At 43.8% G+C, this 16638-nt stretch overlaps 1 protein-coding gene across 5 annotated transcripts in view; it reads left to right on the plus strand.

The window, feature by feature from the left end:
• Window positions 1-2575: 2575 nt before the first annotated feature.
• Window positions 2576-16638, plus strand: part of PXK (PX domain containing serine/threonine kinase like) — a 37382-nt gene continuing 23319 nt past the window's right edge. For all 5 annotated transcript variants that reach the window (XM_067303410.1, XM_067303411.1, XM_067303415.1 and 2 more), the window contains exons 1-3: window positions 2576-2747; window positions 13871-13921; window positions 14634-14681. In XM_067303410.1, coding sequence (XP_067159511.1) covers window positions 2646-2747; window positions 13871-13921; window positions 14634-14681 — 201 coding nt within the window. In that variant the 5' untranslated portion in view covers window positions 2576-2645. The remainder of the gene's footprint in view (window positions 2748-13870; window positions 13922-14633; window positions 14682-16638) is intronic.

The following is a 16638-nucleotide window of genomic DNA, read 5'->3' on the forward strand; positions in this document are numbered from 1 at the left end:
ACATGACCTTACTTAATCCAGTCAGTTTGCAACAAAACCTTCAGAGTGTTTCAAAGACAACATACAAACTGATAGCAACTGCATTAAGAAACTTCCAGTTTTTCATGGAAGTCTGACAAAACTGACACTTTTAGACAAGCCTTTGCTGTGCTACAGTGGAAAGTCTACAGTGATGGGCTTATATTGTGGTTATTCTTTTGGAGAAAAACACTGCTGGCAAAAATCCAGACTGGTTAAGTTCAGTTAAAACTCACGCTTTACAGAAGTTATGTTGCTAATAAAAACCTGTGGGAGGGGACAATGCCGTATGTTTAACAAGCAGAACAGAGATGGACAAAAAGGGTATTGATGCACATACTGCAGGATTCCTTTGTGTAATGTACATACCAGTTCTAGCTGATATTGGTGCAGTCTGCTATTTTGCAATGCTCTAGTTAATAAAAGCCCTTGTTAGCTCTGTAAATAAGCAGTAGTCAGCCTTAACATAAATGATATATACTCTTCCCGGTATATCTTGAGATACAGCTCTCATAATACTTTCAAATTCTTTAGTTACCTTACAAAACCTGATTATAAACAAACCAAGAAAATCACCTTAAATGCAAATTGCCATGGAAATTTGCCTCCCAGAAGTGTAGCTGAGTGAAGAAAGGCCTGTAAAAACCCATATTATCACTACTTGTACATGGTGACTGTTTATCTCCTGTGTGCAAGGCAAGTAGGTGCAAATTAGTTGCGTACTAACCATCTGGCTTCTCTCTGCTTATTTGATCGTGTGAACATGTATTCCCCTTTGCCCATTAAAAGTACCTTGGCTGCTGGTACAATAGTGTTTTGGTAAGCTCACCAGTAAATCTTCCAGGTTAAATTATTTTAGTACCAATATAAGTTTATTATATACTATTTTTCCCCCAAATGATGGGGATTACCAGGCTCTTTTCAACTGATGGCTCATACAGTTTTCTGACAAACATCTGATCTGTATTATCCCTCCCCTCATCTCTTCAGCAGAAATGTATTCATCATTGTTTTTTGCCTGCAAATAGCTTCAAAAGTTTGTTATGAAAAAAGTTTGTCCTCAAACAGTGTGGTGAAAACTACTGTAAAACTGTTACACTGTCTAGGTGTGATGTCTTGATCTTAAATTCAGCTGCAATGTAAACTTACAGTGCTAAATCAGGCTGGATCATAGTGGGAGGAGCAGCAAGAAGCGAAAAAAAGTTATAAAATTTAAGCTGTTTGGCTTTAATACACCCTCTAGCTTCAAAGCATGGGGTTTGGCCTGTTTATAACAGAGCAAGTACTTTTGGTTGAGAACTTTCCTTATCTTTTGTCATTTGAGTTGCTTCACTTCCTGTTTTCTTTTTCTTCTGCCCTGCACCACTGCTTGATGATAGGCTTTTGCTATATACAGCGTTGTTTTTCAAAATGGGCATTCTCTTTTCATTCATTCCTTCTTCATCTGCCCCTCCAGATCTGAAGTTACCCTGTTTAGGCCTATTAACACAGTCAAATCCGAGGAAGAGACAGTAGGTGAGAAATTAGGGCAATAATTAAATCTGTATCTCACATACTGGGTAACTAGAAGGGGCACTTGGGGAAGAGTCAGGATAGATTTCTGTTCCAGCCTGAGATTCAGCTACTTAATCACAGTGTGTAGCTCATTTTCCTGTCAAGGTAGAGTTAAAAGAAAGAAGGGGCTATTTGCACTAACTATTCTGAGCGTATGACAAATGCTAGCTCTGCAGTCTTATATACTTACCACAACTTAAGTGAGATTAACTCCTGTTAAATAATTAACTCCTGCAGTGTAAATATACAAAAGGATATGCGGACGGTATTCAGCAGGCAATAGGTCCCCACGTGGGATTGCCCAGCACCACTGCAGGGAAAGTGAAGTTGTGCAACCCAGTTTAACACCTTCAGATCTGTTCTTACAAAAATTTAAACTGCAAAATCTAAAAACTGAATAGAAGGCTTTGAATCCTTCTTGGGTTTTTGACGATGGTTTGATTTTGCAAAAAAACAACAACAACCAAAAACCCAACCCCCACTGGTGGGGAGCAGTTAGCGTGTCAGGCTTTCCCGTTTCTCTGTTGCACGCTCGCTCGCTGCGGGGCGGCCGCGCAGTGCCCCGGGCTCGCCCTGCTCCCCAGCCCCTGCCGAAGCCCATGTACCGCCACATGTCGTGGCTCGCCCAGGCATCGCTGAGCGGCCACGCGCGGCGCCGCGGCAGAGTCACTTACAGAGGCAAAAGCGTGACCGTGAGGCCCGCGGGTGCCGCTGCGCGAGCCCAGCGCGTCGCGGGTGAGGCCGTGTTTCGGGTGCACCGCGACCGGGGCTGCAGCGGCCCCGCCGCACCGCGGCGCCTGTTGCGGGTGGGTGCGGAGCGGCTCCGGGCCCCGCGGCCGGGGGGGGGGGGGGGCGCTGGGGCGGGGCCTCGGGGTCGGGGGGCGGGGCCGCGCGGCGCGGTACCGCGGCGCCCCCTGGCGGGCGGCCGGGGCGCCGGTCGGGCGGGCGGCGCTAAGGCCCGGCGGCGCGGCGCGGCGCGGCGCTGCCGTGTTGACAGCGGCGGCGGCGGCGGCGGCGGCGGCGGGGGCTGCCCCGGGAAGCAGGTTGGCGGCGGCGCTCCCGCGGCCCCCGGCATGGCCTTCATGGAGAAGCCGCCGGCCGGCAAGGTGCTGCTGGACGACACGGTGCCGCTGACAGCGCAGATCGAGGCGAGCCAGAGCCTGCACTCGCACACGGTGAGCGGAGCGGAGCGGCGCCGGCCGGCAGGCCCGGCCGCGGCGGGGTGGCGCGGGGCGGCGGCGCGGGGGACGGGGGGGCGGAGCGGGGAGCCGGGGGGGGAGCGGGGAGCCAGCCGGTGTGGAGGGTAATTGGGGGGGTAACTGGGAGCGAGGTGGGGGGGCAGTGGGGGGGTGACGGGGTGACTGGGAGCGGGTGGGGTGGCCGTGGGGGGGTAATGGGGTGACTGGGAGCGGGGGGGGGTGGCCGTGGGGGGGGTGACGGGGTGACTGGGAGCGGGTGGGGGGGCAGAGGGGGGGTGACGGGGTAACTGGGAGCGGGTGGGGTGGCCGTGGGGGGGCAATGGGGGTAACTGGGAGCGGGTGGGGTGGCCGTGGGGGGGTAATGGGGTGACTGGGAGCGGGGGGGGGTGGCCGTGGGGGGGGTGACGGGGTAACTGGGAGCGGGTGGGGTGGCCGTGGGGGGGTGACAGAGTAACTGGGAGCGGGTGGGGTGGCCGTGGGGGGGTGACAGAGTAACTGGGAGCGGGTGGGGTGGCCGTGGGGGGGGTGACGGGGTGACTGGGAGCGGGTGGGGTGGCCGTGGGGGGGGTGACGGGGTGACTGGGAGCGGGTGGGGGATGGCCGTGGGGGGGGGGTAATGGGGTAACTGGGAGCGGGTGGGGTGGCCGTGGGGGGGGTAATGGGGTAACTGGGAGCGGGTGGGGTGGCCGTGGGGGGGGGTGATGGGGTAACTGGGAGCGGGGGGGGCGGCCGTGGGGGGGGTGATGGGGTAACTGGGAGCGGGTGGGGTGGCCGTGGGGGGGGGTGATGGGGTAACTGGGAGCGGGGGGGGTGGCCGTGCTTCCGGCAGCCGCCCCGGCCTCGGGGAGCGTCGGTCGCTCTCGGTGCTCGCGTGGTGCCGTCAGCGCGGGCAGCGGCCGAGCTTCATAGCGGCTCCTCCAGGCTCCCGTGCGCTCTGGAAGGGGCCTTCGAGCTCTTGACTGAATAAGTTGTTTTAGCTGCTGTTTTCTTGGGGTCTGTTACTGCGTTTTGGACGGAGGTGGGTGCTCGTTGCCTCAGCTCAGCAGCTGATAACGAGGGGTCGTGTTTGCCCCGGGCCCTGCTGCGCAGGCTGGTGAGGACAGCCGAGCTGCAGGGACCCAACCGAGGGCGCGATCCCGCTTTCTTTGCAACGGGGAGCGATGGTAACGGGCAGCGCCAGCCCCATCCTGGCTCTCAGGCCACCGGTTAATTCTGCTCGGATGTCCGGTGCGCGCTCCGGCTTCGCAGGAGTTGTCCTGTCTTTGAGCACCCAGTAGCAGCGCGAGCTTCATGATCTCCTGCCTGCAGTAGTTTCCCACTTTAACGATTAGGTTTGCTTGTGGTCTGGCCAGGCAATACTGTGGCAGGGACTCGAAGAGGACTGGCTGTCACGTCTCGTTTCTGGCATCGCTTAGCTGAGAGTGGGGGTGCTGGGCTGAAAAAGGCGGCCGGGGTGCTTGAGCGGGAGGCGTGCTAGCAGGAGGCACGGTTTCAGTGGGGAAGGGGTCTTCCTCCTGCCCCCTCCGCCGCCGCGACTTCTGCGGCGTTGGCTGCTTCTGCCGGTTCCTTCCATCTGGTGAGGACTGGTCACCTGCCTGACGATAGTTGTGGATGCGCCGCAGGGTGCACCAGTAACGTATATGCTGCGTTACTGAATAGTCTTCCTATAAGTAATCTTCACACGTAAGCTTCAGAAGTTTGGGTTTTTTTGTTTTTTCTTTTTGTACAAAGAACGTGTTAGTTAATGTCGCAGCATTTCTCTGAACAGAAGTTATGTTTGAAGAGTCTTTTAGAAGATCTCATGAATCTAGGAGGTCCTGGCTCTCAATTGTCGCAACTCCTATTATAAGTAAAGCTCGTGAGGCTCATTTTTGGCAAGCCTAATGCTTTTTACCTGTTTCAGTGGCTGCGAGGGGTGTGTGTGCATGTGACCGGCAATACGAGAGGTTGTATAACATCTCATATTCCCGGGTTAGCAGAGCAGATCAGTTGTGTTGTTAACGTGTTTTCATCATTGCTTATCATACCTCTTTGCTAGTGCACGTGACAATAGTATTTTGTGTTCCTTCTCTTGGTTTGCGTGATTATGGCTAGAGAAAAAAATTGTTTTAGAATGAGCACTTGGAAGCAATTTTTCAGTCCACCTGGTCTGCGTTTCGTCTTCCACGTGTGAGTTTGGTAGCAAACGTTGCGCCCCTTCCCTCCGAAATCGCTCATCTCTCTATTCTGTTATTAATGGACGTTGAGGAAAAAAAATTGTGTACTGTTTTGTTGCGCTCTTTTGTTAATAACAGAATGCTGAAGCACTGTGCCTTTGGATTTAAAATCTGTCTCTAAGATACGTCTATTAGTAATTGTTTGTTTTGCTGCAGAAGCCCTGTTGATAGTTGAAAGATGGTTTGAAGCGTGTGTAGCGCAGATGGTTTATGTAGAGGCAATGTGGGATAACAAAACACAGGAAGCCGTAACAGGAGACTTGGCTTCTTGTTTGATGTAAGATGACTATTTTGTCATTTTGGACACTTGATCTTACGTCCATGGCATCTGAACAATTCTTCTGTTGGTGGACGATGCTGTACCTGACTTGAGCTTTCCTGATTTAAATAAACTACGCAAATAGATCCTTGTGTTTGAAGAGGTATATAAATGAACCCCCTCCCTAACAAATAAAAACAAATAAAATGTTGAAATATTTTTGTGGGGCATTACCACTGTATTTTATTATATTATAGATGTACAGAAGCAGGTCATCATTAGCTGAATGCTTCCTCTGTCTGTCCCGCATTTCGCCCCAAAGTAATTTCTTCGAAAGGAGTAGATCTATACAGTTCTTTATCCAAAATCAATATTTGGAGAGCTAGGTCTTCACATATGAGACTTGTTCTAAAGCTGAAATAAAAGGCAACCACGAATAACTTTTTCTGTTCGTTTGTCAGCAATGTGCATTAAGCTTTTGTAATGCTCCTTAATGTTACAAGAATTGATTTAAACTTGCATTTAAAAATTTTTCCCTCTAGATTGTTATTTATAAAAACACTCATATGAAGATGATTTAGACCCAGATCAGATGCAACTTTAATATGATGACTAAGCTAGTAATAACTTAAACCTTCCACAGGTGCTGAAAATAGTCAGCCTTCTGAATAACCAGCTAAGGAAAAGGTGAAGAATTTGAGGAAAAGCTCTGTAGATATGGTGAAATACCAAGCAGAAGACCAAAGCTTGTGTCAAATGGATAGTTTGCTTGCCTATTGTTCCAAGCAGCTTCTGTTAATTTAGATTTAATACAACAGGCTGCGTAAATGTAAACTTAATAACATTGAATCAAGGGCCGCACTTGGCAGAGGGTGAGTTTCTATTTCCTGTAGATAAAGAAGCAAATAAAAAAGAAAACTGAAAGCAAAACCTTAAACTACTCCATATATGCCTGAATTCCCCAGAAATTCAAGAAGGGACAGAACTAGTATTTAAAATATTCTCTTGAGGTTTTGCACTTTTTGCTTAGTAAGAGCATGTCAAGTCTCCAGTAAATGTAGTTAGATTGTTAGGAAAAGCAACTACAAAATTTTCTCATTTGCTCACAAGCTCATTTTGTTTTTGTTTTTCCAAGTCAAAAGGACTCAGAAGTTCTTCCTTGAGTTAGTACGTAATCTCCATGCTTTTGAGTTGCAACAAAGATTTATTTCCAATAATAACTGAAGATGAAAATTATGCCTTTTATTCTTTTTTACAAAAGTTCTTTCCTGGTTAAATGTGTTATAAAAGCATTCTGACTTTTGTTCAAAAGTGTACTTAGATACAAATATTTCCGTAGTGCGGTGCTTACAGAGTACTTTTCATTTTGAAAGCCAAATAAATTTATATTGCAGAGGCATTCCAATGGTATGTCGCTTAATAGAGTTGAAACTATATAAGCGAGCCCCTGTCAACTTTATTACTTCTTCTACATGCTTTAGTCATTAGCACTACATACAAGGGAGAGTAACTGTGTAACTTCCAGTGGTGCGTTAGGCACTTTTCATAGGTATGGTTGGGTGCTCTGAGCAGGTTTGTGTACCAACCGTTTTGCAGAAATGAGGTGGTTTGGTTGCCATTGCATCCCTTGAATTCAGTGGGAGTGGAATCATGTCCAATACGTTAAACCATTTCTAAGTGTTTCATCTTAATGCCAAATGTTGTATTCTGGCAACAGAGGCATTTTCAGCATTAAAGCTTAAACAAAATTTTGGCTGTTAAACTTGCTTCATATTGCAATTTTTCATCTGTATGTTCACTATTTAAATGGGGCTTTCTTTTTAAGCCTTAAAATAGGGTGCAGTTTTCTTTCAGTATGGTCTAGACATGTCCTTTATTATAAATTGTGCATTGCACGTACAAGCTTCAGAGCACTTTAAAGTTGTAGAACCACTGGAAAGCTACACATGTACTTCTTCCGAATGTTCCTTAATTCTTTTCTGAAATGATTTTTCTATTTCATCCATTGCATGTTGAAACTGAAGTAGTGAAACAGCCAATTTTGCTACAGTACATTGTTGTCTTAAAGGCATTTGAAAATGAACAGCTGAAATAAATCCTTCTTGTAACACAATTTAGAATTTTTCATTTTCCTTAAGTGATGATGAATGTTGACACTCTCATAGTTTTTAGATTTAAAAAATGTTGAAAAAGCTTTTATATTTCTCCTAAACTGTTTTGTAATACAAAAATGGAGACACATGTTTCTAAAACTAAAATTTCAGAATTTATTTTAAAAGCTTGTAAAGGACTTTGCACATTTGCTTTATAAGGAACTCAACCTCTATAAGGCTGCCTTTGCTTTGAAAAAATATCATGCAATTAGTTTTAGAGGTGACTTTGGGCAGAGAACTATTAGAGCTCACTTGTTTGAGGTTTTGGAAATACAGTTCCTCCACAGGACTTGGTAAGTAAGTTTGTTTTCCCTTTCGCCAAGTTTGAGCTCAAAAAGATAGCTGTTTGAACACAGCTTATTTTAGACATTCCAACATTATAGTTTACAGTGGTGACCTTGCTAAATTAGTGCTGCATTTGTAGCTCCTGCAAAGATTGCAGTCAAAATATTAGTTGCCATACCATACGTTGGTAATCCCTTGCCTTAGAGATCTTGCAGTGTAATTAGAATATTTTTATTGACTACTGAGTAATTCCTGAAAAAACACTGATTATTCCCCTTTTCCGGTGAAGGCCGCGGTGATGCAGAAGATTGAAAAGCTGCTATTTCTCTTGTTGCTCTACAGAGATTTTCTTGTTCAGTACGTTTCCTTACGTGTACATGTGCGTCCTATTTTTTTTTGCTGCAGTTGTCCTACTTCATAGCTTTTACTTGCTGAATGGCCTATTCTATTACAGTAATGATACAGGGTATGTGGAACTGTATTATGTCCCCGGACAAACACGTGCATTGTTTAAAATGCAGGTAAACACTGCAGTTGCTGCTTGTTCCTCAGATAGGCTTAATGGTGAGTTGTGCAATAGTAAATAAGTACTATGCCCTCTAGTAGAGAGAGGTCTGTGAATATGAGCAGCTTTCCTGATTTTGTTGCTCCTTTTCGCATGGGAGATTTTCTAAATAGGCATTTAAAAGAGCTTCTTATTAGAAATTGTTCCAATCCAGCCTACTTAAGCAGGGATTGTATTCATGCTTAATTACGCTTTTGTCTTTTTCATGCTCATAAAATAAAACCCTTTCAAACTTTTAGTTGATGTGACCTGAAGGTGACCTGGATCTTTATAATGGTTGGCTTTTCAAGCCTCCTTGGATTAAACTGATGTAGAGCAGAAATCTGTGAAGTGGAATGACTACCCTGAGCCAGAAATTTAGAGATGGTTTTCTTGGGGAAGCAGAATGTGTTACCCAGTTTTGGCCAGAGGCTCCCTGCACTTTATTATATGACCCTCTAAACTTGCCATTTGTTCTTTCCTGTTTTGTCTCTGCAAAACGCTTTCATTTCTGTTTGCTTTCAGTTTTAATAACGATAATCTTTAATAGAGTATATATAACAATAATAATATGCATCAATAATAATAATAATAATCTTTAATGAAAATAATAAACAGCAATTGCTAAATATTTTGATGTGCTTTGCCATGCAACTTGCACCTCGGAACGTTAACAGGACCATCTGAGAAGCTCGGAGCTGTTGATGCTAACGGTTTAACAGATGCTGGAACACTGGGGGATAATCTTGGTGAACTGGGAAAAAGCCACCTAAATGCTGCCTCTAAATGAAAATGAACAAATTGAACGATCTGGGTAGTTTCAGGATAATGTTAATCCTAAGCGGTAATCATGGAATTGCTGTTGACAAAGGACTGGAGAAAGGCAGCATGGTTATCACTGATCCATGTTGATATATGGAATCTATATGTATTTTTTCAGAATCTCTACTACTCTGTAGTGGTAGGAACAAGATTTTAGGAAATGACAGTGTGAAACTGGGGTCATGCAGCTTGCCTTACTCCCTGTTTCCTCCCGACACTGTTTTCCACCAGAGGTGTCAGGAAATGATCCTGTAGGTGAAACTGCTTTTCTTGGCATCTTTAAATGCATTTATTGAGCTGCTGCTGGAATATCGAGGTTGTGAAAGGAACTGGCTTGGCCATACTGATGGTAAAAACAGCAGACATGCAAACCTTACCTTGGGGGGGAGGTGTGTGTGGACAGCCCAGAGGTTTTCTCAGAGGAATGTTTTTATGGCCTGTCTTGTTGGTGGCTCCCATGTAGAGGCCACCAGTGAGCTCTTGGCCTGTGGGAGAAATCAGTAGCATGAGGTTGTCTCTCTTCTTTTACAGACTGAGACCTTTCTTTACCATCTAGCAGCTGCTAGGTCTTCTCTGAAGTTTTTTGGTAAACTCAGCTGTAGAAAAGGTTTTGAGCAATTCACGTAGGAGTAAAAGACACCATGGGAATTTCCGCATGACTCGATCAAGGGTATGTGCAGCTAAACCAGACCTTGCTGAGCCTGGTCATCAGTCCCTGGAATTTCCATCAGAAATGAACCCTGAGCGCTAGCCCCTTCTGAAGCTTTCTCTGTTGTGCTTCATATTTTATATGATACAACTAAACAGAAATAGTTGAATGTGCTGATCTGTTTTCCTTACGCTTTCATTTGCTTCATGTGGGCACAGCCTCTGTCCCACTGTCGAATCAGGCTGCCTTGGAAGAAAATTGTTGGAATTCAGATTTTGTTCTAAGCAAAACAGAATTTGGCTTGTGGCAGATGTTAGTGCAGTTGGGCATTTTCCTTGCAGAGATGAAGGCTCCTCTTCACTCCTGTGGGAACCATGCATCAGTGGTGCTGATTATAATCCCAGGCTTGTTGCTGGAAGAAGCGTTGGCCTCTCGCTAAATCTTGGCGCGCTGTGTTCTGCGGATTACGTGTAGCCGCAGTAGAGGCTGGGAAAGGGACTGTCTTTCATGTCGTGGCTTTCCTATCAGAGCTATTCTTTGACTCCTGATCTCGTTATCAACTCTTGGAAGAAAAACAGAAGCCCTTTGGAGCTTTTTCATTAATGGTATTGACAAAGTAGTGCCGAGGGGCCAGTTCTTCTCTTAGGTTCAGTGCTGGTAGAAAGAGCCTGGTGGGGGTTTCCCCTGTCTGTACAGATGGGTGTCTGAGGACGCTCTCTAGTTGCAGGCTGCAAAGCTTGTTGCATCAAGAGGAGGCTGGATTAGTGCTGCCAGCGGAACCGAGTGGGAAGATGTTCGAGTCCACATGGAAAAAACAGTTGTGGTCCATACCTGTTTTTCTAATATAATCTTAGAGTGAAAACGGGTTTTGGAGCCTGAGAAGGAAGTTGGAGAGTTGCTTGTCACTGGGCTCTCCAGCGGCGAGGAACGGCCCGTTGGTCGGACTAGTTGGGCATAGCAGATACCAGCTCTCTGATGAGGTTGTGCTTCGTGGCTGCCTGGCCGAGAGCACGTCCTCGGCGTACGCTGGAGACCGACGGGCACTGGATGAGGAGCAGGCGCTACAGGGGGTTGGGCAATAACGCTGCTGCTTTCAAAGTACTAGGAAAGCTGAATGACCGAACATGATGAATCATCACTGACGTGCATTTTTTTTCAGGGAAACAGCCAATGTTCCTTGGTGACTTGCTGAATAAGCAGTTGCTGCTCTTTTTGGTCCGTGCGTAGAGGAGTCTCTTCCTGCTTCCCCCAAAGGCAGAGCGACGATCGCCAAACAGGCAAAGCCGAGCGTTAGCTGTGACTCCAGGCTTCCTTGCGTCTCTTTAATCATTTCTGTCACCGGGTTTCCAACTATCATTATCCTGGTTGGATTGGAATAAACTTTGTTGATACTTGTTATCGTTTATGAGGCTTTGGGCTTCTCAGTTTACAAGCCAATAATTACAGTTTCAAATGGGTAAGAGAAGGGAGTACGGAGAGAACGTGCTGGGCTGACTTTCTGTGAAAAGACACTTTAATTCTACTGTAGCAGTTAAGTGTTTTGGCTTATGACATTTTGGATTTCTGTCACTTCCATTTAAGTTGTTAGAATGTTAAGTATTTTAAATTACCTTGTTTTCCATGCTTACCAGTCTTGAATTTGTTCTTGAGGCTACATAGTTCAAAATTGCTACAGATATTTGATAACTGTTGATAAGAAAAGGTATTTTAAGTGAATTTATAAAACAGAACAGCATTTTTGCCTGATCAGCATTGTGCTTTGGAAGAAAACTTCAGTAAATAAATTCTAGATTAGTTAAGGCTGAACACACAAGGTAATGTCATCTGATAAGTGTTGCCTTTGGCTCTTGTCTGGAGTAGTAACTCTTGATTTGTGCTGCTTGTTGTGGTGGTAAATGTTAAATGGAAATTTAATTCTTGGATGGGATTCTCTGATGTGCTGCACTTTGTATTTGTTGGGGTCCTCTCATACATACATGCTCTTCAGGATACAAGCTTTTAATTTAACTTCATTTTACAGGGGAAAATTAGTTCTGCATGATTCCAAAGGCAACTTCCAAAACCAGAAGAGGCTTCACAATACCTGAAAAAAGTTGTTAGTAAATACCTGTAGTGGAGTTTTGACTGTAAAACTGAATTTATAATACTTCACGGTTCAAGCATTCAGTTAATTGAAGTATCTAGTTGGTATGCAGGTACATGCCAGGTTTGTACAAACAGCTATTGCTACAGAACAGGCAAATTGGGTATATAAATCCAGGGTGCTGGAAATGCCCTTGTTTTGTCATTATTGTTTCCTTGTTGTTTATTTGTGATAATTTGGAATGCAGCATTAATTTTAATAACTGAAAAAAAATTTGTGCATAATGCTATAATATGTCCTTTCTATTTGTGTAAGACTCCTATTAATGTAAGCAGTTCAGCAAAATTGGTGGTGTTCCAAATTGAAAAATTGCTCAGCACTTTACATAAAATATGTTTGAACGTCTCTACCAGCATGAATGAAATCATACGGGCCGAGTAACAAACGACTCGGCACGCGATGCTCGCTGCACCCCAGGCAGCGCGGGGCGGGTGGGTGCTCGCGCCTCCCTCGGCACCGACACAAAGTGCTTTTTGCGTGTTAGAGGTTAGAAATATTGTGAGCTGTGGCTTGAATTTTTATTTGTTTTAGATTTTCTAGTTCTCGGTCTGAATTTTATAGCTTCGTGTTTGCAGGAGCCGAGCACCTGAGCGTGGTCGGTGAGGGAGCCGGCAGTATTCTGTGCTGCTCCGAGCGCTGGTGGTGGCTCCTGCCATCCCCGGCTAAGCGCGGAGCAGGGGAGATGAGTTTGCTTAAAAGGGTGGGGGGATATGGGCCACCTCGTTGGCTCTCCTACAGCTTCACCCTCGCGTGAACCTGGAGGAAAGCCCATCGTGTAGAAGCATGGCTATCTGAGCGGGTAATTCCGTCTCTTCTGCCTGTGGGTACTCCTTGACTCTCCTTGGTGTTGCACTTTTTTCACTCGGCGCCCTGTGTTTTTGGTGCTTCGTTTTCATGTCTTTCAATGCAAATGATGTGACCATGGGTTTATCTTTGTAATAAGACTTAAAAAGTGATTGTAGTCATAGAGCTTTCAAGGTATGCTAATGGTAAAGGAAGTGTCTGTTACTATACTTAAAACCCATACTAATTTTATTTCCTTGCTAATTAAGTGTTATCTCGAACTGAAATTATAGGTTTTCCAGGAAAAAGACTTGCTTTGTATATGTTCCTTGAAATGTCAGATGTTTTTTAGAGCTGTCTTAAAACTGAAAAAGAGTGGAGATGAACAAATTCGGGGTTTTCTCAAAGTATCTGTGGAGTGTGTGCATGATATACTTGTATCTATTCTTGAGAGAATTAGATAAATATCAAATAATGATATCACTGTGTTAACCAGGTATTAGTCTACAGAAGACACAGTGGAGCTTGAGATGAAAAGACAGAAAAGAATTGTACTTTATAAATTTAATTGTGGTGGGAGAATTTACAATTATTAAAATCTAAAAGTTGTTCACTGAGATTTATATATACTTGCCTATTTAATCTGTAAGTAATTAACATTAGCTGTGTATTAGAAATGAAAAATTATCATCAGGAGAAACTGGTACATTCTAGTTATTCAAGCACACCCCAGAGCTGCTGTTATAACTTTTTTTTCATATAAAAATAACTAGAGGTTGGGCAGTTGTGGGTATTTACATTGTGGCATTTTTTTCCTGTAGTGAAGGAGGCAGTAATTCCTGGAGGCTATTTGTTAGATCTTAGAGGTGGGGAGAGTGGTGGTTTTTTTCTTCTTTTTTTCCTCCCCACCCCACCCAGCTATTCTTGATAGAGATGATGTGGGGAGGGTATGTTCTTCATATTACCTTTTTCCTTAGAAAATGAAACTGTGCAAATGCTTCACAGATCCGTAAGCACTTAGAACCAAGAGCTCTTTCCATCTCTTCCTCTATTAATTAGTGAGAGCTGCTAATGGTGGGTCTGAACTAACCCAACTTTGACGTTTGTCTAGAGGCTTAAAATCTGGATCTCAATTTTCTGTTTCTGAATGTGTCCTAATTGGATAGTGGTTGTATTTAGAAAAGTTCCGAACAGCTTGCTTCAACTCATTAATTCTCCTTTCTAATAACTTTTTCCTTTTACTAGGAATATATAATCCGTGTTCAGAGAGGAGTTTCACCGGAAAACAGTTGGCAGGTAAGTTTTTTTGAAACTGTGATTCATGTAACCAGGAGGCCTTTTTAGGAAGAGTTCAAATATTTTCTCTTCCTGGTTTCTTAAATTTTGAGCTAGAGAGGGAAATGTTGGTTTCGAATGAGAATTGAGAACATGAAGCCCTTGAATGCTTTTGGTCAAGAAATGTGAGAAAAACAGTATTGCTGCCAGTTACGGAAGGCATGTCGTCTTCTGCCGTTGTGAGTTGTGAATATTCCAGGAAAACAGGAAAATCGTGTGTGTCGTGTTCTTACTGTGTACTGTCATGGCCATCGTTTTTAACTCTCAGATGCCCGTTTGCCTTCCCTAGTGCTAAAATCGCAGCCTTGCTGATGCATGGCCAATGCAAACCAGAAGTAGTCATGAAGATGCTCATGCAATGCTGTTGCTTCCAACTTGGGAAAATGCATTGTTTGCAGAGACCTCTGCTCGCAAATAGTTTTGGAAAAGCTGTTTTAAGCTAATATTTAGAAATGTACTGTATTTCTGGTTGAGATGTCGTTAAATGCAGCTCTTCTTTGCTCTCTGGCAGTGTGGCATAAATCCAGTAGTTTTGAATTTGTACAGAGAATGGTTAAAAGAAGAAAAAAAAGTTTATAAATGGGAATTACTTCTCTCTGCTGGGATTTTTGCAGTGTAAAATGCTAATGAGAATACTAGTGTGTTTCCTCAATCTTGTCTTTATATTTTGCAGATTGTGAGGCGATACAGTGACTTTGACTTGCTTAATAATAGTTTGCAGGTAACTTTTACTCTTGATACATAGATATAAAATGCCTGCTGGAGGGATATATTTAAAATGGTTTGTGATATTTTTATATATTACAGTGAAGAAAACTTACAAATTCACATAACTGTAAAGAGAAACTGTGATCTTAAATATAAGTTGATTTTTTTTTTCACTCTTAGATTTTCTCTGGGAAAAATTTTAATTTTAGCTCAATAGCACCAATTTATATACAAATAGAGGAGATTGGCAGACGCTGAATCTTTCCCTTCAGTACTGTGACTTGTTCTGGTTTTATGTGTTATTATTTGTTCCTTCTTTGATTCAAAGAAAGCCAAGGCACATACCAACCTTATAAATTCAGCATTGAAGTGCTATGTGTCTCATTATTTATATTCCTCTAAAAGCACTTCCAGATGCTGCTTATCATGTGATGGATTTCTGTATCATTGAAAAGTGTTCCTTAGTTAAACACTGGACTTACTGTGTGTTTTCTTTTTCTTTTTTGGACAGTTATTTCTTTTTATAGAAAAGGGGAAAAAGCAGAGTATATGAGTGAGTTGTGGGGGGTATATGCAGTGACTAATATATGCAGGAAGGAAACTTGTTACTCAAGGTTTCCATCGTACTAGATAGGCAAGCAAGATAAAAGCAAACACTTCCGAGATTTGAGGATAGATTTGTTGTAACTTTTAAGAGACTTTTCTCTATTAAACATGGTATGAATTCGGGAGCTTAATACTGCTTCTACTTCTCTCTCTCTCTTTTTTTTTTTTTTTTTCCCCTGCCTTTTTTTCTTTTTTGCCCCTTTTAATCAGTTGGCTGTCTGCTTGGTGAACCTTAGTGGGCAAAAACGTGCAAGGATGTTAAACTGTGCCCTCTGAATAGGATAAGAATCAGTTACAGCAGGCTGGGAGGTACATGGTGGGGGAAGTAGTCATAATTCAATAGATGGAACTTGGTCTAGTTTTGTGGAATTACTTATTAAATGCGCAGTAGAACATAGGAACTGTGACCATGACCTAGAAACCTCTTGTGTTAGGTGCTGAATGAAGGCAATACACAGATGTCTCCTGCTCCAAAGAAATCCACGATTTAAGATTAGATAAGTACCCATGGGAACACATGGAAACGAGGTGGTGCCAGTTGACGTAGTACACAGTAGTCATCAGTAGTCTTAACCATAGTCGAGTTTTGATAGAGATCACAGAGAAAGAACTTGGAGAAGGTTTTTCAAAAGAAGAGAGTTCATATTTTGCAGCTGACAACGAGTTCCTCTTAACCATGGGGAATAGAATGTGTTAAGGCATGAAAACACTTCATTGCCATCTCATTTAACTTGCAAATGAGGCAGCGTTAGTTTAAAAAAAAAAAAGGGGGTAATGGATCCTTTTGACTTAAATTTAGGAATGACAGGTACCGAATGGTTAGGCCTAAGTGGAAGATCTAGAAAGTGAAGTTAAATAGCTTACATATGATGTAGTAGAGAAAGAGAAGGCCTTTGCTGCTGAGTCAGAGATGCACAGTGTAAGTGAAGACCTCGGGAAATTTTTTACAGCGAATTTGACGGCAAGTTGTAGAATGAGATAAGGAGGAATTTGAGGTCAGAGAAAGATTTTTGCGGCTATGAGACATGCAGCACTTCTGAATTCTTTCCTCCCAGAACGCTAAGCAACAACATCTCATCAAAACATTCAGGTCTCATGATTTGTTTTTAAGCACTTTAAACTCTCATCTTGTGTGTGTTAAAACTGAGTGAAAAAAAAACCCAAAAAAACCCAACCAATGAGCAATAAGAAAACACCAAAAAGCACCCCCCTACCTGCACAACCAAAACGTTCCTGAAAGAGAGCTGGAGCTTCTTCTGGGCTTAAAGACCCAAGTTTTTCCATTCCCTGTGGCCTACTTGACTTCTGCTTAGGTTCGGGTTGCTGTGCTTGGACCCGCAGCTGAGCTGGAATGCAACTTTCTC

The sequence above is a fragment of the Apteryx mantelli genome, chromosome 12 (genome assembly GCF_036417845.1).
Source record: "Apteryx mantelli isolate bAptMan1 chromosome 12, bAptMan1.hap1, whole genome shotgun sequence".
NCBI lineage: Eukaryota > Metazoa > Chordata > Aves > Apterygiformes > Apterygidae > Apteryx > Apteryx mantelli.